The following is a 27,800-nucleotide window of genomic DNA, read 5'->3' as shown; positions in this document are numbered from 1 at the left end:
CACAGCCAGGGACCGGTATGGGCAGACCCCACACCCCACAGCAAGGGACCGGTATGGGCAGACCCCACAGCCAGGGACCGGTATGGGCAGACCCCACAGCCAGGTCCTGGTATGGGCAGACCCCACAGCCAGGGCTGGCGCAGGCAGACCCCACACCCCACAGCTAGAGCCTGGTATGGGCAGACCCCACAGCCAGGTCCTGGCATGGGCAGACCCCACAGCCAGGGCCCAGTATGGGCAGACCCCACAGCCCACAGCCAGGGCCTGGTATGGGCAGACCCCACACCCCACAGCAGGCCCAGAATGTGCCAACACTCCTGCCATGGCAGAGCCTGAGTTACTCTGTTCAAGGCCTCAGCTGCCAGGCTCGGCTGGCCCATGGACTGTGTCTGGGTCTGTTCCTCAGGCCTGGCAGCCTCACAGGGCCTCTCACCCTCTCGTTCTTGTCACTCTGCGCTGGCCGCCCTGCCCCGGGACTCGCTCGGCCCCATGTGCTGGAAGGGGCTGGAGAACAGGCAGGCGCAGGGTGCTGGGCTGACGCCAGGGCCGGAGCTGGGCAGGGTGAGGGCGAGCCACTCTCAAGGCTGAAAGAATGAGGAAGCCCGGACACCTCCCAGCCTGGCCAGGCCCCAACAGTGGCAGCACTGGTGTTTGCAGCTGGCCAGCTGCAGAGCTCCGCACCGAGGCTGGACGCAGGCTCTATGGGAATACCGCAGGGCTGACGGAAGCCAAGGCTCCCCCAGGAGCAGGGCTGGTCTGGCACTGCCTGTGTGCGCCTCCCTGGCTGGCTCTCAGGCCCGACCGTGCCAGCTGGCGTGCGGCCCACACACCTGTATGTGCACAAGAGCCCTACACAGGGGCGGTGACGCCGGATGCTCATACCTCGCTCCACGGGGACCCTCTGGAGCCCAGCGGCTGGGCTGTCCTGACACCTCTGCCACAGGCTTTGTGTCCCCATCCTGCCAGAGGAGGGGATTTCGCACCCTCGGAATTCAGGGCCCTGCCCACGCAGGGAGAGGGCATCCCAGGCCTCCGAGGACAGGGCTGGAGATGGTGCTGGCGCCAGCTGGGCCACAGCCCCAGGGCTGGGCTGCACTGGCCCCATGGCTGGGCACTGGCCCACAAGCATGTCGAGTTGGTGGGGTGTACCATGGGCCCGGGGCCCTGCCAGCCACTGTATGCCCAGGCCCTGCCCTTTGCAGATGGGGAGAGCCATGGTGCCACTGAGTCCCTCCCCTTCCCAGGAGCAGGTGGAGCAGGGTCACTGCACGCCCAGGTCTCTGCCCCACAGCCACCCCTGCATGTGCTGAAGGGCGCAGAGGCTTGCCTGCCTTGTCCCCTGCGCAGGGTCCCACGGAGCCCAGGCAGCTGGCAGGAGCAGCCCTTGGGTGCTGGCTTCCAGGCGCACAGAGCTCTTGTGAATACCCTGGGGACGTCTCTTCCTCCACCTGTCACCGGACGGCACAGCTGAGGCTGGCAGCAAGGGGTGGCAGGATGGCTCTAGTGGAGGGTGGCAGGGAGCCCCCAGTGAGCGGCATGGCGCAGCGGTGCTGGAACCTTGGGATAGGTGGGAGGAACGGGCACTGTCCTGCACTGCCCCCTTGGTACCTGGCAATGTGTTGGTCACTGCCCACTGGGCTCTCCTCCGATGGTTCCCAGCCTGCAGCCCTGTCACTGCCACTGGCCAGCCAGAGCACAGCCACGTTGCCAGGACCCCGCGTGTGGCCTGGACAGTGCAGCCAGCCCCGAGGTGCGCAGGGTCCCAGCGGGCTGGCCTGGGGCACTCACTCAGCCAGAGACTCCCCTGGCTCGTGGGAACGGGTAAGGAGGTAGAGGCAGACCCTGGAGAGCTCCGCAGGCTGCCTGCCCAGCTCCGCTTCCACGTCCGGCTCCCTGCTGTGCCGAGCACACCCACAACACGGCCCCCTCCCAGCACGAGCTCACCAGCTGAGCTGGCTTCTGGCCGATGCCCGCTGTCCACCCGGGAGCCAGCTCCTTCCCTCCCTGAGCCAGCACCTCTGGGCCACTCTTTAAAGCCTGGCCTGGCTTGGCGCTGGGTACTCAGACGTGCTCCGAGCACCACCATGGAGTCAGGAGGCATCTTCTTCCTCCTGGGGCTCCTGGCCCCCTGGGCCGAGCTGCCGCCTGCAGCAGGGCAGGAGAGCAGAGGTTAGTACAGAGCTGGGTCAGACTCAGGGCGCTCAGTCTAGGGAGTTTGCCAAGGGCTGAGCTGATCCCAGGGCCCAGAGGCAGGTCTAACAGCGTCCGTCCGCCGGCTGGGAGTGGCAGCAGGCGATTCGGGCTGGAACCAGGCAGTGTGTGTTTCGCAGGGAGGGTAACGGCTCACTGGGAGAGTTACCAGCCTCTGGGTGGATTCTCTCTCCCAGGCCAGGGTTAGTTCCCCTGGCTGGTTTCCTACCAGCTCCAGTTTCAGGATTTTTCTGGGCAGCTCCCCGGCCAGGGAGATGATCACAGCAGTTCCTGCTGGCGGGGAGACTGCAGCTAGGAGTCCAGGGATCATCTACCACCCAGCCCAGCAGACAGCACCTCAGGCAGGGGCAGGTGCCTAGGTTCCCGCTGTGCAGGGGTGCAGCTGGTAGCTATGTTCTCACTCCACTGGGGTGCAGCTGAGTGCCCTCACATGACCTCATTTGGCTGCAGGTAAAGCAGGTGACTGCCCAGCAGGGGGGATCGAGTTCGTGCGTCCCTCCAGGATCTACTGTTTCACAGATAACAGCTGCCCAGGCAGCCAGAAGTGCTGCAATAGTGGGCATATGAGGACCTGCCTCCTCCCCAACACAGGTATGCTCTGCTCACCCTGGCTGTGGGAGCAGCCCTCCACCGTGGTTGGGTGGGAGTGCTGGAGCAACCTGTGGGACTGGGAAGGGATGGCAGGAATCCAGGAAAGGTGGTGTTCCATTGCAGAGCCAGGGACCTACAACATTGCTTTCCTCAACCAGAGGCATCACTAGGCAGGGCCGTTTAGTAAGCACGATGCTCTGGTTCTTAGGGGGCAGGCTGGGTACGGGCTGTGCAGAATTCGGCCCCAAGCCACACAGCACCTCTCTTTCTGTGGGGTGAGCTGGTGCAAACAGCTCTTGGTGGAGCCTGCTCCTGCCACTGGTGCTGGCTGAGCGCTCTACTAGAGGGAGCTGAGTGCAGACCGCTGCGACCCCCTCTGGCCCAAGACTGGTGTCTGCCCACCCAGCCCCAGCCTCTGCTGCCAATGTCTCCTCCCGGGGAGACCAAGCTGCCAGGCCCTGGGGCTTGCTACTGCTCAGTGAAGGGGCAACCCAGCAGAGGGTGGGCAGGCCCTGGGCCAGGTGGAACAGCTCAGACAAGCTGGAGCATCGTGGCTGAGATGTCTAAAGCAGCAGAACATCCTGTGACAACTCGAGCGAGGGGCTGGGGCTGGGGCTAGGGCTGGGGCTCTGGGACCCACCAGCCAGGAGCTCCTGGCTGGCCTTCCTGCCTTTGGATGCACAGCAGAGAAGCTCAGGGCCACTGCTCTAGCTGGTGCTGAGCAGCACAGGGGGGCACACTCCCCAGACAGCTGAAGGGCCTGACAGTGCACTGCGCACTGCGACTGCCCCATGTGCCTCCCGCCTGCAGTGAATCCCGGGTACTGCCCGGAGCACCAGGCCAGCATGGCCGAGCCCTGCCTGGAGAGCTGCCACAACGACTCAGCATGTGCCAGCGGGGCCAAGTGCTGTGCCAGGGGTTGCCATGTTCTCTGCACCGCGGCGGAGCCAGGTGAGGCTTCGTGTGAGAGCACTCAGGGGCTGGCGGGCTGAGATACCAGGAGGGCAGCGACAGGTTGTGCCAAGGGCCACCCAGCAGCTGCCCACAGCACTGCCCAGGCTGCTGCTGCCTTGGGGAAGGCTCTGTCCCGGGCCAGGCTGGAGACACTGCGCCCTCAAGGCCCACACGAGACGTGACTGGCCAGAGGTAAAGAAGGGCCCTGCCAGCCCCCATGTGCCCTGCCCCACTCCAGAGACACTGGCCGGCAGCCTCGGGGCTGTGCCCCCATGCAGAGCTACAGGGCCAATGCACCATGGCACCAGCAGGGGGAGCCCGCAGCCTGTGCCTGCCCCAGACGGACAGGCAGACAGACGCCCAGCAGCACCAAACCTGCCCTGGCTGGGGGATGGCCCAGGACAAGCCTGCTGCCCCTGGCAGGGCTGAGTGGGGCATTGTCCCTGCACCCAAGGGTGTCACACTGCCAGCACCGCTTTTCCTGGCACACCGACAGCTGACAGCTGGGGAGAGGGGGCGGAAATCGGGGGCAGAGACCCATATCCCTGGGCAGGGGGCACAGGCACTGAGTGTGGCAGGGCCTGGCTCACAGACCGAGGGCTCTCTGGGCAGGCCTGGGGCCAGCCAGCCGGTGGGGCTGTGTTGAGTGTTACATCTCTGCCAAGCTGCCTCCTGAGCTGCTGTCCTGCTTCCAGCCAAGCCCGGTGTCTGTCCTAAGAGACGAGTGTCGCAGGACTTCACCACGTGCGTGAACCAGTGTGACAGCGACAGGCAGTGCCCCGCAGCCCAGAAGTGCTGCTTTGCCGGCTGCGGCCTGGCCTGCCTCAGCCCCTACACAGGTACCGATGCGCCTGACCTGTCCACGGCTGCTGCCCAGCCAGATCTGGACCCCCGGCGCTGGCTCAGCACAGCCCTGCGTACACCTCCCCCAATGGGCTCCGTGCGTGCCAGTCCCACAGGAGACCCCAGGAGCAGGCCCCACACCCCAGGTGGGCCCCATGTCCTGACTCTGGCATTCAGGGGCCTCCCAGGCTGGGGGCTGCACACCCCAGGGTCCCATGAGCCCCAAGACAGATCACATGCTCCTCCCCATACGCATGTGCGTGGCAGCCACACGTATCCTGTCCGTGGCACGTCCCAGCTGAGGCGGCAGGCGGTGCTCAGTGCTGCTCTTTCCCCAGAGAAGGCTGGTGTGTGCCCGGCTGTGCAGCTAGAGGCACCCAAGGGGCTGTGCCTGGACACCTGCGTGGACGACGCCGACTGCCCAGGAGAGGAGAAGTGCTGTGCCACAGGCTGTGGCTCTCAGTGCCGAGGGCCCCTCTCAGGTACTGCTCCGCCCCAGCCAGCCCACTGCTGGAGCCCATGTGCTCAAAGTGCCCAGCCACCAGGCCCTGCGGCCACCCCCATCTCCAACACCGGGCATGGCTGGGAGCCCCAGTAGGATGCAGGAATCCCACCCTGGGATTTCCTGAAGTGGCCTCTGAGCCAGACTCTGTGCCAGCGTGGGCAAGTCTGGGGGCTCCAGGGTACTTAGTTGGCAAACAAAGCAAACCAGCCACCTTCTGAATACATAAACTCCATAAAATAGGGAGGCACCCTCCAGGAAAACCCCACCCCGGAAGTGACCCCTCAGGAGGAACCCCTTCCCCACCCCCCAAAGGGACCCCCCCAGGAATAAACCCCACCCCCCAAAGGGACTCCCCCAGGAGGAACCCCATCCCCACCTCCCAAAGGGAACCCCTCCAGGAAAAACCCCACCCCCCAAAGGGACCCCCCCAGGAAAAAACACCACCCCCAAAGGGACCACCCAGGAGGAACCCCACCTCCAAAGGGACCCCCCCAGGAAAAATCCCCAGCCCTCAAAGGGACCCACTCAGGAGGAACCTCCTCCCAAAGGGGCCCCCCAGGAGAAAAACGCACCCCTCAAAGGGACCCCCCCAGGAGGCACCCCATCCCCACCCCCCAAGAGACACCACTCCCACCGGTCCAGCCCGAGGCCCGAGTAGCCCATCCCTGTCCGCTAGATGGCACCAGCACCATCCCCGGCAGCAGGCGGGGGCCAGGTGGGTCCCTGGGCGGGTCCCCGCCAGCCCGGCCGCCTGCGAGACCTGGGCAGGGGGCTGGCGAGACAGCGCCGGCGGGGCAGGGCAGGGAGCCCGGGGGGTCTCAGGGGACCGGCTCTGTGTTCCAGTGAGGCCCGGCGCATGCCCAGCCGCAGCCCGGCGCCTTCTCGTCTCCTGCCGGCGCACGTGTCGGAGCGACAGCGACTGCCCCGCCGCCAGGAAGTGCTGCAGCAATGGCTGTGGGCGGCTCTGCATGGAGCCTGTGGCTGGTCAGTCCTGCCCTCTCCCCGCACCCGCTGCTGAGCCCGCACCCCCCCAGCCCAGCCCCCGGGCTCAGGGACCTTCCCACTGCCCCCTCGTGCTGCTCCCGGCCGGCCAGAGCAGCCACGCAGCCGGCAGCTGGCGGCTCCCGCCTCCCGTGGCTTGGCGCCCTGCCATGTCCTGCTCTGCCCTGCAGTGAAGCCCGGGCTGTGCCCAGACCGTGCCCCTGCGAGCAGCCAGGACCCCTGCCTTCTGCGGTGCCTGACGGACAGCGACTGCCCAGGCCACGGGAAGTGCTGCTCGATCAGCTGTGGCCGCACCTGCCTGTCCCCGGTGCAGGGTAAGCGCTCCCGGCGTGCGCCTGGGCCATGGCCTGGGAGCTCGGACGCGGGCAGGAGCTGGTCCTGATCACTGGCCAGCGAGGGGCCAGGACCCCACCTGCAGCGGAGGATCTGGGGGTGGTGGCCCCGGCAGCGCACGCTGCCCAGCAGCACCGCACAGCGCCTGCGGGGAAGGTGGCAGCTGGCGGCCGCCGTGAAGCAGGCGAGCGCGAAGGATGGCAGCTGAGAAGGCCCAGGGAGCCAGAGGGGTCTGTGGCACGGGCGGCCAGGAGCGGTGAGGTGCTGGAGAGAGGACGCCACAGGACACAGCAGCGGAGACTGGGCTCGCCCCGACCCCAGCCACTCTGGTGTTCTCTGCATCCTGGCAGCCCCGGGGGGCTCTAGCAGGAGAGGGGACTGGAGCTCTGGCAAGCAGGAGGGGCTCCAGCCACAGCGGGGGGGCTCCCAGGGGTGGGGGCTCTGGAAGGGGGGCCGACGTGCCGCTCTTGTGTGTCACAGTGAAGGCTGGTGCATGCCCAGCAGTGCTCAGAGGCTCCCTGGGGCCCTGCGTGGAGAGATGCCGCAGTGATGGCGACTGCAGCAAGGCAGGGAAGTGCTGCAGCACCGGCTGTGGCCGCATCTGCAAGCCCCCCCGCGAGGGTAAGAGCTCTGCGAGTCATCCGGCCATGCCCCGCCCCTTCTCAGAGGCCCCACCCATTCCCAGCCCCTTCCCGGAGGCCCCGCCCATTCCCCCCTGCTTTCTATGATGCCCCACCCATTCTCCGCCCCTTTTCTGAGGCCCCACCCATGCCCTGCCCCTTCTCCGAGGCCCTGCCCCCTCAGTCCATCCACACACGGTACAGACACTTGCTCATTTACCTGGCAGGAGCAGGGGGCTGGGGTGGGGTGGGGGCGGAGGTGAGGGCTCTGTGAGGGATTTTGGGTGTGGGAGGGGGCTCAGAGGTGGGGTACAAGAGGGGTTTGGGGCTTCAGGTGGCATTTACCTCTGGGGGCTCCCCAGAAGGAGAATCACATTCCTCAGTTCCTGACCAATGGGAGCTACAGAGCCGGTGCATGGGGTGGGGCAGAGCCCAGAGTCTCCTACCCCCACAGTCACCCCTGCACCTTGGAGCCAGCTGGACACATCATCACTCCCAGGAAGCCAGGCAGTGAGCCTGCCACCCCTGCCCACTGGGTTGGACCAGCCCAGGCAATGGTGCCCACCAGAGCCACCAGAGTCCTGTTTCCAGGCGTTCCAGTCCAGTCTGGACACCAGGCAGCCTGACCCCCCTGCGGGTCCCTTCACAGCCAGGCTGCAGCCTTACATCCCCTGGGGGTCGCACCAGCTTCTGGGTGGGGTCCCTGCACCCCTGCTGCCACACGCAGGCCCAGCAGCCCCTCCCCTGGCTCCTGGGGAGCAGTGAGCCCCTCTGGAGCCCCCTCTCTCTGCCTGGGCCCCCAGATATCTGCCAGCTCCCTGCCGCAATGGGCCCCTGTGATGCCGACCTCCCTCGGTTCTTCTACAACTCTAGCTCTGGGGCATGTGAGAGATTCCTCTACGGAGGCTGCGGGGGGAATCCCAACAACTTTGTGGAGGAAGCCGAGTGCGTCCAGGCCTGCGGGGGCCCCGGTAAGGGACACAGAACGCCGCACAACCATCCTGGGTCTGTGCCAGAGGCCCACCACGGCTGGGCCTCAAGCCCTGGCCTGCCAGCCCCTAGTCAGCTGGGTCTCATCCCCTCGATTCAGGACAAGTTGCTACAGATGTGGAGAGGAGGGCAGGGAAGCCAGGATTGGCAGGGCCCTGGGGCCACCTTTGGGAGGGGCTCGCGCTGCTTATCCCCAGGTGGAGTGGCACAGAGGGCAGGACAGGGGCTGCAGGGCTGCATGTGGGGCAGAGGCAATTCCCACCCAGCAGTACCGGCGAGCCCTGAGTCCAGTGATTGAACCAGAGGGACTAGGATTAATGGGGACCCGGCGGGGTGGGGATCCAGCCAGGTCCCCATCCTCCCCGGGAAGCCTCTGATGCTGAAGGGTGTCTCCAAGAGGCAGGGCAGGGCAGAATGGGCCCGGATGTGCCTGTGTGGGGCAACCAGCTGCACTGAGCTGGGGATGGGTGGGGCTAAGGTAGGGTTGCTAACTCTCCTGGTCTGGTCAGAATCAGAATCCAGCACTGGGTGACTCTTAGCAATGATCCTGGAGATCCTGGGCTTGTGTAGTCTGCAGAAGAGAAGACTGAGGGGTGATTTGATAGCAGCCTTCAACTTCCTGAAGGGGGCTCTAAAGAGGATGGAGAGATGCTGTTATCTGTATCAGAGAGGTAGCCATGTTAGTCCATAGCTTCGAGAACAACAAGAAGTCCTGTGGCACCTTATAGACTAACAGATATTTTGGAGCATGAGCTTTCGTGGGCAAAGACCTGCTTCATCAGATGCATGAGTTGGGGGTGGTGTTCAGAGGGGTATTTAAAGAGTGGGGTCCCAGAAAAAGGGAAGGCAAGAGCTGACATGGTCTATTCAGCAAGGTGGAAATGGCCTAGTGTCAATAGTACATATCAACAGAGTTAAAAATGAGTCAGATCAGATCAGGTGAGCCTTTGTCAGAGTCTAATGGGGAGATCTTAACACCCGGGGCAGAGAAGCTGCCTTTGTAAGCTGCGAGCCACTCTGTTATCTGTAGTGACAGAGGGCAGAACAAGGAGCAATGGTCTGAAGTTACGGCGGGAGAGGAGTAGGTTGAATAAAAGGAAAAACTCTTTCCCAAGGAGGGTTGTGAAGCACTGGAATGCATTGCCTAGAGAGGTGGTGGAATCTCCCTGGAGATGGACGTAGGAGATGGATGTGTTGAGAGTCTCTGGGTGAGACTAAGAGGGGTAAAAAACAAGGGTGGTGTCCTGCTAAGAGCCTGCTACAGGCCGCCTACCCAGGTGGAAGAGGTGGATGCAGCTTTTTTTAAACAACTAACAAAGTCATGCAGGGCCCCAGATTTAGTGGTGATGGGGGATTTCAACTATCCAGATATATGTTGGGAAACCAATACAGCAGGGCACAGACTATCCAGTAAGTTCTCGGATTGTACTGGAGACAAATTTTTATTCCAAAAGGCTGAAAAAGCTACCGGGGGAAGCTGTTCTAGATTTGATTTTAACAAATAGGGAGGAATTGGTAGAGAACTTGAAAGTGGAAGGCAGCTTGGGTGAAAGTAATCATGAAATCACTGAGTTCACAATTCTAAGGAAGGGTAGAACGGAAGAGAGCAAAATAGAGATAATGGATTTCAGGAGGGCAGATTTTGGTAAACTCAGAGAGCTGGTAGGTAAGGTCCCATGGGAAGCAAAACTGAGGGGAAAAACAGCTGAGGAGAGTTGGCAGTTTTTCAAAGGGACATTATTCAGGGCCCAAAAGGAAGCTATCCCGCTGTGTAGGAAAGATAGAAAATATGGCAAAAGACCGCCTTGGCTTAACCAGGAGATCTTGCATGATCTCAAAATAAAAAAGGAATCATATAAAAAGTGGAAACAAGCACAAGTTACAAAGAATGAATATAGGCAAACAACACAAGAATGCAGGAGCAAGATTAGAAGGGCTAAGGCACAAAATGAGCTCAAACTAGCTACAGGCATAAAGGAAAACAAGAAGGCTTTTTATAAATATATTAGAAACAAGAGGAAGACCAGGGACAGGGTAGGACCATTGCTAAATGAGGAGGGAGAAGCAGTAACAGGGAACTTGGAAATGGCAGAGATGCTTAATGACTTCTTTGTTTCAGTCTTCACTGAGAAGTCTGATGAAGGAATGCCCAACATAGTGAATCCTAGTGGGAAAGGGGTAGGGTTAGAAATTGCAATAAAAAAAGAACAAGTTAAAAATCACTTAGGAAAATTAGATGTCTGCAAGTCACCAGTGCCTGATGAAATGCATCCTAGAATACTCAAGGAGCTGATAGAGGAGGTATCTGAGCCATTATCTATCATCTTTGGAAAATCGTGGGAGACAGGAGGGATTCCAGAAGACTGGAAAAGGGCAAATATAGTGCCCATCTATAAAAAGGGGAATTAGAATAACCCAGGAAACTACAGGCCAAGTCATCTTAACTTCAGTGCCAAGAAAGATAATGGAGCAGGTAATAAAAGAAATTATCTGCAAGCACTTGGAAGGTGGTAAGGTGATAGGGAACAGCCAGCATGGGTTTGTAAAGAACAAATCTTGTCAAATTAATCTGATAGCTTTCTTTGATAGGATAACGAGCCTTGTGGATAGGGGAGAAGCGGTAGATGTGGCATACCTAGACTTTAGTAAGGCGTTTGATACGGTCTCGCATGATATTCTTATCAAATAGCTAGGCAAATACAATTTAGATCAGGTTACTATAAGTTGGGTGCATAACTGGCTGGATGACCGTACCCAGAGAGTAGTTCTTAATGGTTCTCAATCCTGCTGGAAAAGTATAACAAGTGGGGTTCCACAGGGGTCTGTGTTAGGACCGGTTCTGTTCATTGTCTTCATCAATGATTTAGATATAGGCATAGAAAGTACGCTTATTTAGTTTGCAGATGGTACCAAGCTGGGAGGGGTTGCAACTGCTTTGGAGGAGAGGGTCATAATTCAAAATGATCTGGATAAATTGGAGAAATGGTCTGAAGTAAACAGGATAAAGTTTAATAAGGACAAATGCAAAGTGCTCCACTTGGGAAGGAACAATCAGTTTCACACATACAGAATGGGGAGAGACTGCCTAGGAATGACTACAGCAGAAAGGGATCTAGGGATTATAGTGGACCACAAGCTAAATATGAGTCAACAGTGTGATGCTGTTGCAAAAAAAGCCAGCATGATTCTGGGATGCATTAACGTGTGCTGTGAACAAGACACGAGAAGTCGTTCTTCTGCTCTACTCTGTGCTGGTTAGGCCTCAGTTGGAGGATTGTATCCAGTTCTGGGCTCCACATTTCAAGAAAGATGTGCAGAAATTGGAAAGGGTCCAGAAAAGAGCAACAAGAATGATCAGAAGTCTGGAGAACAGGACCTATGAAGAAAGGCTGAAAGAATTGGGCTTGTTTAGTTTGGAAAAAAGATTAAGGGAGGACATGATAGTGGTTTTCAGGTGTCTAAAGGGTGTCATAAGGAGGAGGGAGAAAACTTGTTCTTCTTGGCCTCTGAGGATAGAACAAGAAGCAATCGGCTTAAACTGCAGCAAGGAAGGTTTAGGTTGGACATTAGGAAAAAGTTCCTAACTGTCAGGGTGGTCAAACAGTGGCATAAATTGCCAAGGGAGGTTGTGGAATCTCCATGGCTGGAGATATTCAAGAACAGGTTAGGTAGATGTCTATCAGGGATGGTTTAGACAGTACTTGGTCCTGCCATTGGTGCAGGGGGCTGGACTCGATGACCTCTCGAGGTCCCTTCCAGTCCTAGTCTTCTATGATTCTATGATTCTACAGGTTTGTACGTCCTGGCTGGACAAAGCCCTGGCCGGGATGGCTTAGCTGGGGTTGGTCCCGCTTTGGGCAGGGGGCTGGACTCGATGGCCTCCCAGGGTCTCCTCCAGTCCTGGGGCTCTGCTTTTAATCAGCTCTTGTAAGAAAATGACCTTGAGTCACATTGGAGAGAAACGTTCCTAGTGCAGCGTCTGTCTTGTTGGCAGCCCTTGTCTGGGGGCAGGGCCCAGCTGGGTGCTTCCAGCCCAGCCGCCCTGACACCATCTCTCTGTGTTCGCCCAGTGAGACCTGGGATCTGCCCTCCCAGGGCCAGGGATGGCAGAGCCGACAAGTGCGTCACCCCATGCACCAGGGACAGCGACTGCCCCGCCAGTGAGAAGTGCTGCCTGCTGAGCTGTGGCCAGGCCTGTGTCCCGCCTGTGCAGGGTAAGGTGCCGCCAGCGCTCGGCAACGCTGCCAGGGCCCCCAGGCATGAGGGGGGGCCCCGCTCCACCCCACACGTGGAGGGCTCTGCCTGTGCAGGGAGGAGGAATCCAAGCTGGGACCCTGCCCCACTGATCCCCGGACTGACCCCAGCTCTGCCTGGACCCAGCGGCGCCGTGGGAGCCAGAAGCGGTGCTGCAGAGCTGGGCAGGGGCTCTCTGTCTGGCTGCAACCCTCTGGGGCACAGGGGCTTGGCCTGGGCTCTCCTACCTGCTTCTCACTGTCACAGAGAAGCCGGGCCAGTGCCGCAGGACACTGTTCGTGTGCCTGGGGCCCATCACCGCCCAATGTGACACTGATGCCGAGTGCCCTGGCACCCACAAGTGCTGCCCCGTTGGCTGTGCCAGGGAGTGCACCCCTGCTGAGACAGGTACGTCCCCCCTCCCCCCCGGCGCCAGCCCAGCCCAAGTCTCCCAGAGGGCCTGCGAGCTGGGGCTGCACCAGGGATCACCGCACAGGCAGTAGGTCATGTGCAAGGCGCACAAGGTGCTGCTTCACCAGGAAAGGCCCAGGGGACCCCCAACCCCGCTGGCGCTGAGCCTGACAGCAGCTAGAGTGGTGCTGGGCTGGTGTGGGGTGGGCTCACCACAAGTGTCTGGGACCCGTGTGCCATAGCAGGGTGTGTGGCCTGGAAACTGGAGGCTGCAGGGTACTGAGAAGCAACTGAGGCTCTGGGGGCCAACTCCTGGAAACATGGGAAGTGCCAGTGGGTCTGGCCCACCCGGGAGCTGGGGTCAGAGCGGCCAGCACTGGCCGTCCAGGTGCTGCGTGGAGCAGCGCCCCCACTGGGGCTTCCTGCCCGGGGAGCAGTCCCTCCCTCCTGCCCGGGCTGTGCATGGCTGGCTCAGCCCCCAGCACGGGCAGTGAGATCACCTAGACATGGGCGCCCGTCTAGAGTAGCCACGGCTCTGCCCCTCGCTGGCTCTTGGGCTCGGTGACATCTCATGTGCCACAGGCTCGTCGTCTGCTCCCCTGCCTGGCCCGGAGCAGCCCCTTGTTCGGTGTGGTGTGCAGGCTGAGGGGAAAGGAGGGGGCGGTATTTCTGCTCCCTGGCCCGCACACTGCCCTGTCCCCCCTCCAGCCTCTGTTCATGCTCTCCAGGCCTCTGACAGCTTTGGCTGCTTGTCCTGAGCACCACCCTCCACCCTGAGTGCTGGGGAGGGGCCGAGTCGCTGGGTTATCTCGGAGCGTTGGGCCCTTCTGCTTCTGGCCCAGAGTTGTTGTTACTGGTTTGGTGAAACGAGGCAGCTTGCGCATCCCCCTCATACTCACAGGGCTGGCGCTGTTCTCCCTGCCTGGCCAGGCCTGTGGTGCCCCAGAGCCCCTGGCACACAGACTGCGGCTCACGGCTGCTGGACTGGGCACTTCGCAGCACATGCTGCTGCTGGCAGGTTTGCCATTGCCTTGCCCTGGGTGGTCCCAGCAGCTGCTGGGCGAGCGGTGCTCAGCGAGGCAGGGGGCACTGAAAGGAAAGCAGGTGCGGATGGATGTCCTCGGCCCAGCCAGGCAGAGCCAGGAGCTGTATTCAGAGCCACTGGGACCAGGTGAGCAGTGAGCTGGGACTCCCAGGGAGGAAGGATGGGAAGCTGGCCCAGGGCTTTCCTCACTCCTAGTGGGGAGAATGTGGCCCTGCCCCACCCCCAAATTTGCTGGGCTGCCTGCTGGGTGGTGCTCGACAGCCACGGGGCTCTAACCTCAGTCCTGCTTCTTCTGATGCATCAGGGACTGGGGTGGCCCATGCAGGAAAAGTGCTGCTGCCTGCGCGGGGCAATGACCGAGCCAGACTGCAGTCCCGGCCTCCCCTGGGGCACCTGCACCCTCCACCGCACCGGAGCCTCCCAGCTGCATCCCAGCAGGGGCAGCATCAGGGCAAGCCAAGGCGGCAGGTACCAGCCTGGCCACTGGGCCTCAGCAGGGGCTGCAGAGCAATAGAGGCACACAGGAGAGTGGGCAGTGGCGTGGCAGTGCCCAGCCCCGAGGGGGTCGGCCCCAGGGTGGCGGCAGGAGGGAGCCTGCATGGAATTCCTTAGCTCAGGCCAGGGTCTGCTCAGCACATGGCTCTGTGTACCAGACAGGCTCATGATCCTGCTGAGCCCTCTCCATCCCACAGGCAGCCGAACGGTGCAGCTGACCTTTGAGTTGCTCCGTGCCACAGTCCAGCAGTGCCCCAGGCACAAGCCGCTCTTCTGAGCGGAGACCATGTGGCGTGCAGCCCAGCAAAGGCACCCGCCTCAGCTCAGCCAGATTGCTGCCGCTCTCCTGGCCCCCTCCAGCCACTCGCATTCCTGGCCAGGCCTGGTGTCGTCCGAGCACAGAGACTGGCCGCCAAGGGCACCCTGGGAACCAGGGGGATCAGCCCCTGGCAGGGAGACTGGGGGAGTCACTGAGGGATTCCCTGCAAAGCTGGTTCTTGTGGGAAGTGCTCAGGCCTGGGAGGAACCAGCCACTGCCCCACACACTGCAGGGCTCACTTGCGCCATGGCCTCTCTCTGTCTCAGTGAGGCCTAGGCCCTGCCCCCAGTGCTGCAGCCTGTGGAACCTTCTCCCAGGTGGAGAGAGCAGCAGCCAGGGCTGGGTTCCAAATCTAGGGTTCCTCTCCATTCATCTAACACAGAACTGGCTTGAGCTCCCACCTCGTAACGAGGGAAATTCACAGCCCACCCCAGGCACCTGGGAGAGGCAATGCTCCCCCGCTGGCAGGCAGAGTCTGAGCACAGCACAGAAGGCTTCAATAGCAGAGGAGGGAAGTTCCTTGGCACTGATTAGGGAAACACCACAGACAGAGCTCCTAGACACACCGGGCAACGAGAGTCCTGCCGCAAGCAGGTGGGGCAGTGTCCTTTCCTGCTCAGGTTCTAGAGTCCAGCAACCCAGATGTCCCCTTCACATGCCCAGCACTCCCCTGCACCCCCTCACAGTCGCTGCCCTTCCTCAGGGCGGACCCAGAGTTCAGGGCTGCCTCTGCGGGTTCACCTCCAGCCTTTTTCCCACTCCATGGGTCATTCGCCATCCGCCTGCTCACTGCTGTCCACCTCCGTCTCACCTTGTCATGCTGCTGCTGCTCTGCTGCCCTGGCGGCTGCTCACTGCGCCACCCCTCCTCTACCGCTCTTACTGGGCACCCGCTCAGCCGGCTCATTGTGGGTTTGGCTCCAGTGTTTTCAGCTCTCAGCCCAAAGCACCATCCAGCTGCACGAAGTTTCCAACAACCACTGGGGTAAATTTAAAATAGTAAAAGCAATGCCTCACAGAGCCTCTTTCAGCTCTGCCACCGAACCATAGGAAGAAACAGATTGCCTCATATAGTTCACACCTGCAGACCATAAAACGTCCTCCATCCCGTCCCATCCTGTCCTGTCCCGCTACACCACACCACATCATGCCACACCACATCACGGCACGTCACACCCTTCCTCATTCACCTTCACAGAGCGCTAGCGGGGCGTCCCTTGTCTAGCCAAGGATCTTTAACTGACAGGGTCTCTCTACCTTTGCAATGGGTTAAATGCGGTCTGCCTTTTCTTCAGGCCCACAATAATTGCAAGCACTGCTGAACACGCTTCACAATGCCTTCATTGAGTATCAGCATAATTCGTGGCCCCACAACAACCAAATGGATAACAATGGGCAGAACACCACCGTATCAGAGGGCTATCTCGCCGATCTTAGCACACAGGAGCGCGTGACCCTTACATGCACAGCCCAGAATCTCATTCTTTCAGCTGACAGCGTCTCCCTCATTCGAGCCAGGTTAGGCATAGTCTTTCTTCTTTGTGTTCCCACAATGATCAGAGACATTACAATTAGCATTAACGCAATTTGTGACCTAACGCCAGCCACCCTGATTACAATGAGCAACACACCTGTCCATCAGCTGAAACTCACACGTGTAGCAAAGGAGGAGCAAGCAGTAGGTACATAGACACACCCAAGGCTTCTTTCCCGTCTCAGCTAGTGGTCATGGAAGCATTCCTTCTGGTCCTGTTTGCAGCTGCTTCTGCAAGCTGCCCCCCGGCACCAGCAGGACCAGCTTGCCCAGGCAAGAGGCAGGGCTGCTTTCACACCTGTGCTTTGCGCTGTGCAAGTACCTGAGACCATGAGTGACTCCAGCTGGGTTCTCAGTGCAGGAACCTCCCACCCCAGCACAGCCACGGCCTGCCTGGAAGGAAGCCCCAGGACCACTGCACTGTCCAGAGCTGGTGCCAGGGGTCACTGGGGCATCCGTGCAGACAGAGGAAGGGGAAGGTGAGGGGATAGCAAAGAATGACAGTGACTGGGGATCTAGTCCCATGCCCAATACCCCAAAGGCAGTGGGTAAAACACACCTGGGGGCGAGAAGAGCCAATCACTGACTGAGCAGTGAGTCAGCTCCACGACTTGGAGCCACTGGGGACTCTTTGTTCTCCTGGTGCTGAGACAGCCAGGATCCCAGGCAGGATGGGACCTGCCTGGCCTGGGCCTGGTATCGCACAGAGATGGAAAGGAAGGTGCAATGAAGGAGGTGTCTGGGGGTGCTGCCAAGGATGGTTAAATCAGGGAAAATTGCTTAGAGACAGAGCTACTGACAGTCCAAGATTGGCAGTCCTCCCCCACAAGGAACCAAACCCAGCACAAAAAGCACTTGTGTTTGCCGCACTGGCTAACCAGAAACCACACCAGCCATCCCCCCAGACACCCCAGTTCTCCTGCACACCTGGCAGCACTCTCCTAACACAGACGAACAGTTATGAAAACCAACCACACCACACCCAGACAGTTTCTTCTGATGCCAAAGGGCCAGCCACATTCCCAGATCAATTTTTAACTCAGACCTGACCCAAAAGAGAACGCTGTACCAATCCTTCAGAATCTGCAATCTAAGACTTAAGCACAAGAAGAGAGAAGCAGAGGACAAGCGTTGAGATTGTTAAAGGAATCAAATACGTACAAGAGTTGCACAGTTCTTGGTGTGGGCTTGTGCCAGAGCTGGAATAATCTGCCGTCTCAAGACAAGTCTCTGGAATACAGCCTCTGTCAGGATGGGCCCTCTGAGCGTCCAAGCTCAGTTCAGAGCAGAGAGCCACCAAAGGGGGTGAGCCGGGCTAAAGACAAAGGGAGAAACCCCCAGGGCCCTTCTCGTACCTTTGCCCATGTGGAGGGACTCCCGCTGTTCTCGCTGTGTGACAGTGTGTCCCAAGATGGAGTCTGTCACATGGGCAAGTCACCTGTCCGTGCATGACTCGGGCCTTTTCAGGCTGCAGCCATGGTGTCTGTCTGGTCTGAACATCCACAGAAAAGCTCATCAGATATGGATTGGCACCGCCCCCGGGGCATTGTCAGTTAAGTACGGCTATTTACCTGAATAATAGTCCTCTTACAATGGGCTGGCCAGCATCCCCCGATATCTTCCAGAAGCAAACGTTTGCCATGCCAGTACAGAGACAATACTCAGGACTTCAAACACAAACTTGGAGCAGGCGTGTGAGCAGCATAAAGAGAACCAGTGAATCATCAGCTCTGCAGAGACATCCCACTGTGTAGGAGGTTTGATGCACACCCAGAACAGTGGCTGCAGCAATGATCTGTATGTCCATCTCCCAGTCCAGCCCCCTCCCAGGGGGTATCTTTGGAGACGTCTTGGAGCAGTGAATAACTGTGAAGGGACAAACAAACCAAATGTAGCTTCACTCAGCCTCCAGCTGCTCAGAGCTGTGAGATCCCTCCCTACCCCCAGGTATCGGCTACCCCCGACCGGTCCACCAGAGACACTGATCATTGCCCACCTGTCCTCCTCCATCGGGTCACTGAGCCACCCCTCCCCTCTCCCCACCAGGCCATTGTTCAGTGTCACGTCTCCCAGGGTAGCAGAACCTCTGACTCCATCCTTGGGGCCTTAATCCTCAGGCCTCACAGAATCACAGAGTCACAGAACCATAGGGCTGGAAGGGACCTCAGGAGGTCATCTAGTCCAGCTCCCTGCTTCAAGAAAGATCAACCCCCACTAAGTCATCCCAGCCAGGACCTTGTCCAGCTGTGACTTAAAAACCTCAAGGGATGGAAAATCCACCACCTCTCTAGGCAACGCATTCCAATGCTTCACCACCCGCCTGATGAAGTAGTTTTTCCTAATATCTAACCTACACCCCTCCCTCTTCAACTTCTGACCATTGCTCCTCGTTCTGCCGTCTGACACCACTGAGAACAGTTTCTCACCCTCCTCTTTAGAGCTCCCCTTCACCTCTAAGTCTTCTCTTCTGTAAACTAAACAAGCCCAAATCCCTCAGCCTCTCCTCATAGGTCTTGTGCTCCAGACCCTTCATCATTTTTGTTGCCCTCTGCTGAACCTGCTCCAGCAAATCCACATCCTTTTTATACTGGGGGTCCCAAAACTGGGCACAGTATTCCAGATGTGGCCTCACCAGTGCCGAATAAAGAGGAATAACAACTTCTCTAGATCTGCTTGAAATGCTCCTCGAAATGCACCCCAGGATGCTGTTAGTTTTCTTGGCTACAAGGGCACACTGTGTACTCATATCCAGCCTTTCATCCACCAGAACCCCGAGGTCCCTTTCCATCGTACTGCTTCTGAGCCAGTCGGTCCCCAGCCTGTAACAATGCTTGGGATTCTTCCGCCCCAGGTGCAGGACTCTATACTTCTGCTTATTGAACCGCATCAGATTTCTTTTGGCCCAGTCCTCCAATTTATCCAGGTCCCTCTGGATTCTCTCTCTACCCTCCAATGTATCTACCTCTCCCCCTAGTTTTATGTCATCCGCAAACTTGCTGAGGGTGCAACCCAGTGCCTCATCCAGGTCATTAATAAAGATGTTGAATAACACCAGCCCCAGAACCGGGCCTTGTGGCACTCCGCTTGAAACAGACCGCCATCCACATATTGAGCCATTGACCACTACCCGTTGGGCCTGACCATCAAGCCAGCTTTCTATCCATCTTATAGTCCAAGGATTCAATCCATATTTCCTTAACTTATGGACAAGAATGTTGTGGGAGACCATATCAAAATCCTCGCTGAAGTCAAGGTATATCACTTCCACTGACTTCCCCATGTCCACAGAGCTTGTTACCTCGTCATAGAAGCTGATCAGATTGGTCAGGCAGGACTTGCCCCTGGTGAATCCATGTTGGCTACTTTTGATCACTTTCCCCTCTTCCAAGTGCTTCAAAATGGATTCCTTGAGGATTCCCTCCATTATTTTCCCAGGGATTGAGGTAAGGCTGACAGGTCTGTAGTTCCCTGGATTGTCCTTCTTTCCTTTTTTAAAGATGGGCACTATGTTTGCCTTCTTCCAGTAATCCGGTATCTCCCCCGATCTCCAAGTCTTCAAGGATGATGGCCAAAGGTTCAGCAATGACCTCTGCCAATTCCCTCAGTACCCTCGGGTGCATTAAATCCAGACCCATGGACTTGTGCACATCTAGTTTTTCCAGAGAGCTCAGAACTTGTTCCTTCCCCACAGATGGCGGCCCTCCACCTTCCCATACTGCATCATCTAGGAGCGTCATGGGGAAGTTGACTTTGTCCGTGAAGACTGAGGCAAAAAAAGCATTGAGTACTTCAGCTTTTCCCGCATCATGTGTCACTAGGTTACCTCCCTCAGCCAGTAATGGCCCCACACCTTCTCTGATAACCTGTTTATTGTTCACATGCCTGTAGAAACCCTTCTTGTTACTCTTCACAGCCCTTGCCAGCTGCAGTTCCAATTGTGCTTTCGCTTTCCTGATTACTGCCCGGCATTCTCCAGCCGTATGTTTATACTCCTCCTTAGTCAACTGTCCACGTTTCCATTTCTTGTATGCATCCTTTTTGAATTTAAGCTGACTTAGGATTTCCCTGTTAAGCCAAGCTGGTTGCCTACCATGTTTGCATTTCTTACTACGCAGCGGGATTATTTGTTCCTGTGCCTTCAGTAAGACTTTTTTAAAATACTTCCAGTTCTTTTCAACTCTTTTCCCCTTCATCTTCATTTCCCGAGGGATCCTGCTCATCCGGTCTCTTAGGGAGTCGAAGTCTGCTCTTCTGAAATCAAGGGTCTGTATGTTACTGCTCACCCTTCTTCCTTTTGTCCAGATCCTGAAATCTACGATCTCATGGTTGCTGCAGCCCAGGTTCCCTCCCACTTCTATTTCTCCTACTAGTTCTTCCCTGTTTGTGAGCAGCAGGTCAAGTTGCGCACGGCCCCTGGTCAGTTCCTTCAGCACTTGTACCAAGAAGTTATCCCCAACATTCTCCAAAAACTTCCTGGATTGTCTGTGTGCTGCTGTATTGGTCTCCCAACAAATGTCTGGATGATTAAAGTCTCCCATGAGAACCAGGGCCTGTGATTTGGAAGCTTCATTTCGCTGCCTGAAGAAAGCCCCATCTATCTCCTCTCCCTGATCTGGCGGCCTATAACAGACACCAACTACAACATCACCTCTGTTACTTCCACCTCTCAGCTTAACCCAAAGACACTCAACTGGATTTTCTCCTTCCTCATACCGGAGCTCTGAGCAATCACACTGCTCCCTCACACAGAGCTCAACTCCTCCTCCTTTTCTCCCCGTCTGTCCTTCCTAAACAACTTATAACCCTCCATGACCGTGCTCCAGTTATGTGAATCGTCCCACCAAGTCTCCGTTATTCCAACCACCTCATACTTGTGTGACTGTGCCAGGGCCTCTGATTCTTCCTGTTTGTTCCCCAGGCTTCTGGCGTTAGTGCACAAGCATCTTAGAGAAGGGGCCAATTGCCCCACTTTCTCCTCTTCACCCAGGAAAACCACTTGATTGTTCCCTCCTCCTTCCCCACTTACCTCCAGGCTTGTGTCACCTTCCCCTGACAAACCTAGTTTAAAGCCCTTCTCACTAGGTTTGCAAGCCTCCCTGCAAAGATGCTCTTTCCTCTTTTAGTGAGGAGGATCCCATCTCTTCTCAGCAATCCCTGTTCACGAAACAGAATCCCATGGTCAAAGAAACCAAATCCATCCCTGCTACACCACCTACGCAACCACGCACTTACCTCTGTGATTCGATGATCCCTCTGCGGACCCCTTCCATCCACAGGGAGGCTTGACGAGAAGACCACCTGTGCTCCGTATTCCTTGATCTTTCTCCCAAGGGTTACGTAGTCTGCCGTGATCTCATCAAAGTTGTTCTTGGCTGTATCATTGGTTCCTACATGAAGAAGTAGGAAGGGGTAATAGTCTACAGGTTGAAGAATTTTTGGCAGTGACTTGCCGGGATTCTAGGTCCGGGCGGCAGACGGGTGCCTCCGTCCGTCTTAGGAGGGAGTCTCCGACCACCACCATTCGTCTTTTTCTCTTAGGGGTGGTGGTCATAGAACTCCCATCCCTAGGACTGCGCATCCCCTGCCTTCTAAACTGTGGGGACTCTTTCAGACACAATCCCTGGGAGGTATCAGCCCCAATGATCTCTGCTGTATCACCTGTGGAGAGAGGCTGAAAGTGGTTACTTAACTCCACTGGAATTGGAGAGACTGGAACTGCTTTTCTGCTCCTGGAGGTAACATGCCTCAGGACCTGTATCCTCCCTGCAGCTGGGGCCTGGGGCTGCAGATGGCCATGATTCCCTTTGTGCTCTGCAGAGCTGAGGGCAGTGCGGGCCCCACACTCCTTGCTGCCTCCTGGGCAGCGAGGGGATCCCCCAGGGCTCTGCCAGCAAAGCACTAGTGGGGCTTGCAGGAAGCCTCCTTTCGCCAGCCTGGAGCCAGCAGTGCAGCCCGCACCAACCCCGCCGCACAGGGCACAGTTCCAGGCACACAACAGGCTCCAGGCACGGCCAATGGCCCCCGTGCCCGTCCCTGCCGCAAAACTCCTCACTGGAAGGTTTTTCTACCAATTCTGGCAGGAAGACGATCCGCACCTGTGTAAAAGTGGGAAAGCTACTAAACGGTTTGACTTTTCCTCCTCCCGCCCTCCCCAAAATAACCCCCCTTCTGTTCACAGCACCTCGAGGCCGCGACAGCCTTCTCCCTGCCCACGACCTGGGTAAGTGACAGAGTGCAGAAGAGGGTGACAGGATAGAGGGGCTACTGGGCAAGCGGTGTGTCCCTTGAGTGGCCTGGCAGACAGACGGAGGGTGGGCATCTTCCACCTGCACTCACCGCACCAGGCTGGGGGCAGCATCCCAGGGGCCCTCCAGGTCTCATGCCCTGAAGCCATCCCTGCATGTGAGCCACCTGGCAGGGCTCTGCAGCACATCCTTCTGAGCAGTGACACCCACCACCTTGTCATCCCCACCAGGGAGATGTGCTGCCTCTGACTCTGCCACCCTGCCAGTCAGCTCCCACACCAGCCAGTCAGCTCCAGTCCCACCAACCAGCTCCCACCAACCAGATCCTGCCCCAGCCAGTCAGCTCCAATCCCACCAACCAGCTCCCACCTCAGCCAGGCAGCTCCCACCCCAGCCAGTCAGCTCCCACCTACCAACCAGCTCCCACCCCAGCCACTCAGCTCCCACCTACCAGCCAGCTCCCACCCCAGCCACTCAGCTCCCATCCCACCAACCAGCTCCCGCCCCAGCCAGTCAGCTCCCATCCCATCAACCAGCTCCCGCCCCAGCCCGTCAGCTCCCATCCCACCAACCAGCTCCCACCCCAGCCAGACAGACAGCTGATGCAGACCAGCAATCCCACTGCTAACCCCTCCTACTCAAGAGCTGTTCATTCTCTATCCTCTCTCTGCTGCAGTGAAACCTGGAACCTGCCCCCCTGTCACTGTCCGATGTGCCCGCTCAGCACCAGCCCAGTGCTCCAGTGACCTTGAGTGCCCGGGACGGCAGAAGTGCTGCTACATCGCATGCCAGTTCCGCTGCGTTGACCCCACAGAAGGTACCGCTGGCGGCGAGGGGCTGTGCGCATCTCAGAGCAGTGAGCGTGCCCTGTGCTGGCTGAACCAGGGTCCCCGGGAGAGGTGCGCCAGCCCCCGGCTGCAGCCAGCTTGCTGCACCAGCCCTGGCTGACGTCCAGGGGCCCTGCGCATGGCTCCCCAGGGAGGGACCCGGGTACCAAGCACCTTCCAAGCTCCACCCCTCCAAACACTGGGGACAGGCTGAGGCTGACACTCCCCCGCAGGATGGGCTGCAGCCACCTGCCAACCTGAGCCCTTGCAGAGCCCCAGCATCAACCAACTGCCCTGCTGCAGCCTGTCGTGGGCGGCCCAGGGCGTGTGTGTCTGTGCAGCCTGAGCCCATGGGGCCTGCTCTGCAAAGAGCCTGCAGCCGGAGCAGCTTACGGGGCTGGGGTGAGGAGGAAGAGGCTCCAGGCTGACTGGCCAAAGGCGCAGAGGCAGCTCTGGGTGACTGGCTAACAGGTGCGGGACAGCTCCAGTCTGGGTGTGACAAGGGAGGGGGCCTCCAGCCTGGCTGGATGATGGGGCCAGGGGGAGGATTCGGGCAGACTGGGTAAAGGGGGGCGGGGGGATTGGGGACTGACTGCACTGGGAGGGCTCCAGACTGACCGGAAAATGGGGAAGAGCTCTGGGCTGATTGCAGAATGGGGGGACGCTGCAGACGGAGACTCATGGGAGCTGCTCAGTGACTGGAGAATGGCGGAGGGGCAGGACCTGGCTCCCTGGAGGGGTTGCGGGGGAGGCTCCCAGCTCTGTGGATAAGGGTGAGGACGGGCGGGTCCCAGCAGACTGGACATCGGGGGTGGGGGCTGCAGACTGACAGTCAGGGGGCTGCAGACAGACCAGGTATCGGAGGTGGGGGGGTCCCAGCTGACGATGGTGGGGGAGGGGGCTGCAGACTGGCTGGGTCCGGGGATGCACTCTGGGGAATTTCTCTCCCTTCCCCGAGCGGAGGGAGCTGCGTCCTGCCAGCGCCGCAAGGGGAGCAAGTGAGGCTTGCCAGGGCTCCGCTCAGCCCCCACACCCAAGCACATCCCTTGCTTGCAGGAAAGCCCGGCTACTGCCCGGTGCCCTCTCCTCCTGGCCTGAAGCACATCGCGACCTGCCGCCCCTGCACGGGGAACAAATCCTGCTCCAGCTGCTCCCGGGATGCGGATTGCCCAGGCCCGCAGAAGTGTTGCCCAGGGCGGTGTGGAAGCTGCTGCCAAGACCCCGTTTCCAGTAAGAGAACGTAGGAATGGCCGTACTGGGTCAGCCCCGGGGTCCCGCCAGCCCCGTCTCCGGCTCAGGCGCTGTCAGGCAGGGCTTTTGAGACACCCGGGCATGGGGTCACATCCCTGTCCCCTTGGCTGAGGGCCAGTGATGGAGTGGTCCTGGAAGAACCCGTGTAATTCTGGGAAGGACCCAGTTACACTTTGTATCAGAGGGTAACTGATTTAGTCTGTATCTTCAGAAACAAAAAGAAGTCCTGTGGCACCTTATAGGCTAACAGATGTTTTGCAGCATAAGCTTTCGTGGGCAACTACCCGCTTCATCAGATGCATGAGTGGGGTTTCCAGAGGAGTTGGTGTATGTTGTTGACGAGCCCTTGGCTGTTATCTTTGAAAGGTCGTGGAGATCGGGAGAGATCCCGGATGATTGGAAAAAGGCAAATGTAGTGCCCATCTTTAAAAAAGGAAAGAAGGATGATCCGGAGAACTGTAGGCTGGTCAGTCTTACATCAGTCCCTGGAAAAATCATGGAGCGGCTCCTCAAGGAAGTCATTTTGAGACACTTAGAGGAGGGGAGAGTGATCAGGAATAGTCAGCATGGATTCATGAAGGGCAAGTCATGCCTGACCAATCTGATTAGTTTCTACGATGAGATAACTGGCTCTGTGGATAGGGGAAAATCAATGGATGTGATTTATCTGGACTTTAGCAAAGCTTTGGATATGGTCTCCCACAATATTCTTGTCTGCAAGTTAAAGGAATGTGGATTGGATAAATGGACAGTAAGATGGATAGAAAGCTGGCTAGAAGGTCAGGCCCAGCGGGTAGTGATCAATGGCTTGATGTCAGGATGGCGGTTGGTTTCTAGTGTAGTGCCCCAAGTTTCAGTTCTGGGTCCTGTTCTGTTCAACATATTTATCAATGACCTGGATGAGGGGTTGGATTGCACCCTCAGCAAGTTCGCAGATGACACTAAGCTAGGGGGAGAGGTAGATACACTGGAGGGTAGGGACAGGGTCCAGACTGACTTAGACAAATTGGAAGACTGGGCTGCAAAAAATCTGATGAGGTTCAATAAGGACAAGTGCAGCGTCCTGCACTTGGGCCGGAAGAATCCCAAGCATTGTTACAGGCTGGGGTCCAACTGGCTCAGTAGTAGTTTTGCAGAAAAGGACCTGGGAGTTGTAGCAGATGAGAAGCTGGACACGACTCAACAGTGTGCCGTTGTAGCCAAGAAGGCTAATGGCATATTAGGTTGCATGAAGAGGAGCGTTGCCAGTAGATCCAGAGAAGTGATTGTTCCTCTTTATTCGTCTTTGGTGAGGCCGCATCTGGAGTACTGTGTTCAGTTCTGGGCTCCCAGTTATAGGAAGGACGTGGATACACTGGAGAGGGTCCAGCGGAGGGCACCAAAATAATTAGGGGGCTGGAGCACGACTTGTGAAGAAAGATTGAGGGAATTGGGAATGTTTAGTCTGCAGAAGAGAAGACTGAGGGGGGATTTGATAACAGCCTTCAACTTACTGAAGGGAGGTTGCAAAGAGTTTGGAGAGAGGCTGTTCACGGTGATCACGGATGGCAGAACATGGAACAATGGTCTCAAGTTGTGTTTGGGAAGGTCCAGGTTGAACATTAGGAAATACTTTTTCACTAGGAGGGTGGTGAAGCATTGGAATGGTCTACCCAGGGGAGTAGTGGAGTCTCCATCCCTGGAGGTGTCTAAGTTTCACCTCGACAAAGCCCTGGCAGGTCTGATCTGATGGGTTTGGTCCTGCTTAGAGCAGGGGGCTGGACTCGATGGCTTTTTTATGTCCTTTTAGCTCTATTGTTCTATGATGCTATGATTCTAGGAGGGTTTAAATATATGGGCTCATGCAAAGGAGGGAGTCCTAGTTAAGGGGAGGGCAGAATTGACAAGGTCGGTTCAGTCACGGAGGATGTGGCCCATTATCAGCAGTTAATGTGGAGTTGTGAACAAGAGAGGAGAAACTGCTTTTGTAATTGGCCAGCCACTCCTAGTCTCTGTCCAGTCCTTGGCTGATGGTGTCAAATTTGCAAATAAATTGCAGCTCAGCAGTTTTTTATACCTTCAAATCAATGGCACCCCTATGGTCCCACAGTTTGCCAACATTTTTATGGCTAACCTGGAACAACACTTCCTCAGATCTCATCCCCTAGTGCCCCTCCTCTACCTGCGCTACATTGATGACATCTTCACCATCTGGACCCATGGGAAGGAGGCTCTTGAAGAGTTCCACCGTGATTTCAACAGTTTCCACCCCACCATCAACCTTAGCCTGGACCAGTCCCCACAAGAGACCCACTTCCTGGACACTACTGTGCAGATGAGCGATGGTCACATAAATACCAACCCACACCGAAGACCCACAGACCGCTATGCTTATCTACACGCCTCCAGCTTCCATCCAGGGCACACGACATGATCCCTTGTATACAGCCAGGCACTGAGGTACAAACGTATTTGCTCCAGTCCCTCAGACAGAGACAAACATCTACAAGACCTTTACCAAGCTTTCTTCAAACTACAATACCCACCTAAGGAAGTGAGGAAACAGACTGACAGAGCCAGATGGGTACCCAGAAGCCACCTGCTACAAGACAGGCCTCACAAGGAAAACAAGAGAACACCACTGGCCATCACATACAGCCCCCACCTAAGGCCTCTCCAGTGCATCATCAGTGATCTGCAACCCATCCTGAACAATGATCTTTCACTCTCACAGGCCTTGGGAGGCCGGCCTGTCCTCACCTACAGACAGCCTGCCAACCTGATACAAATCATACAATCATAGAATCATAGAACACTAGGACTGGAAGGGACCTCGAGAGGCCATCAAGTGCAGCCCCCTGCCCCAGTGGTAGGACCAAGTACTATCTAAACCATCCCTGATAGACATCTACCTAACCTGTTCTTGAATATCTCCAGCGATGGAGATTCCACAGCCTCCCTTGGCAATTTATGCCACTGTTTGCCCACCCTGACAGTTAGGAACTTTTTCCTAATGTCCAACTTAAACCTCCCTTGCTGAAGTTTAAGCCTGTTGCCTCTTGTTCTATCCTTAGAGGCCAAGAACAAGTTTTCTCCTTCCTCCTTATGACTCCCTTTTAGATACCTGAAAACCGCTATCATGTCGCCCCTCAATCTTCTCTTTCCCAAACTAAACAAGCCTAATTCTTTCAACCCTTTTTTGTAGGTCACATTCTGTAGACCTTTAATCATTCTTGTCGCTCTTTTCTGGACCCTGTCTAGTTTCTCCACATCTTTTTTGAACTGCGGTGCCCAGAACTGGACACAATACTCCAGCTGAGGCCTAACCAGCACAGAGTAGAGCGGAAGAATGACTTCTCGTGTCTTGCTCACAACACACCTGTTAATGCATCCCAGAATCATGTTTGCTTTTT

General features: G+C 57.5%; 1 protein-coding gene across 1 annotated transcript in view; it reads left to right on the top strand.

Annotated features, from left to right (window-relative positions):
* Positions 1-2,084: 2,084 nt before the first annotated feature.
* LOC142022373 (uncharacterized) overlaps positions 2,085-27,800 on the top strand; it is a 30,509-nt gene continuing 4,793 nt past the window's right edge. Inside the window, exons 1-14 of the mRNA XM_075012139.1 lie at positions 2,085-2,169; positions 2,662-2,802; positions 3,613-3,753; positions 4,452-4,595; positions 4,938-5,081; positions 5,948-6,088; positions 6,277-6,420; positions 6,920-7,060; positions 7,863-8,030; positions 12,120-12,263; positions 12,550-12,690; positions 22,264-22,305; positions 23,007-23,147; positions 24,214-24,387. Coding sequence (XP_074868240.1) covers positions 2,085-2,169; positions 2,662-2,802; positions 3,613-3,753; positions 4,452-4,595; positions 4,938-5,081; positions 5,948-6,088; positions 6,277-6,420; positions 6,920-7,060; positions 7,863-8,030; positions 12,120-12,263; positions 12,550-12,690; positions 22,264-22,305; positions 23,007-23,147; positions 24,214-24,387 — 1,891 coding nt within the window. The remainder of the gene's footprint in view (positions 2,170-2,661; positions 2,803-3,612; positions 3,754-4,451; positions 4,596-4,937; positions 5,082-5,947; positions 6,089-6,276; positions 6,421-6,919; positions 7,061-7,862; positions 8,031-12,119; positions 12,264-12,549; positions 12,691-22,263; positions 22,306-23,006; positions 23,148-24,213; positions 24,388-27,800) is intronic.

The sequence above is a fragment of the Carettochelys insculpta genome, chromosome 17 (assembly GCF_033958435.1).
Source record: "Carettochelys insculpta isolate YL-2023 chromosome 17, ASM3395843v1, whole genome shotgun sequence".
Taxonomy (NCBI): domain Eukaryota; kingdom Metazoa; phylum Chordata; order Testudines; family Carettochelyidae; genus Carettochelys; species Carettochelys insculpta.
This window is presented reverse-complemented; position numbering and strand designations above follow the sequence as displayed.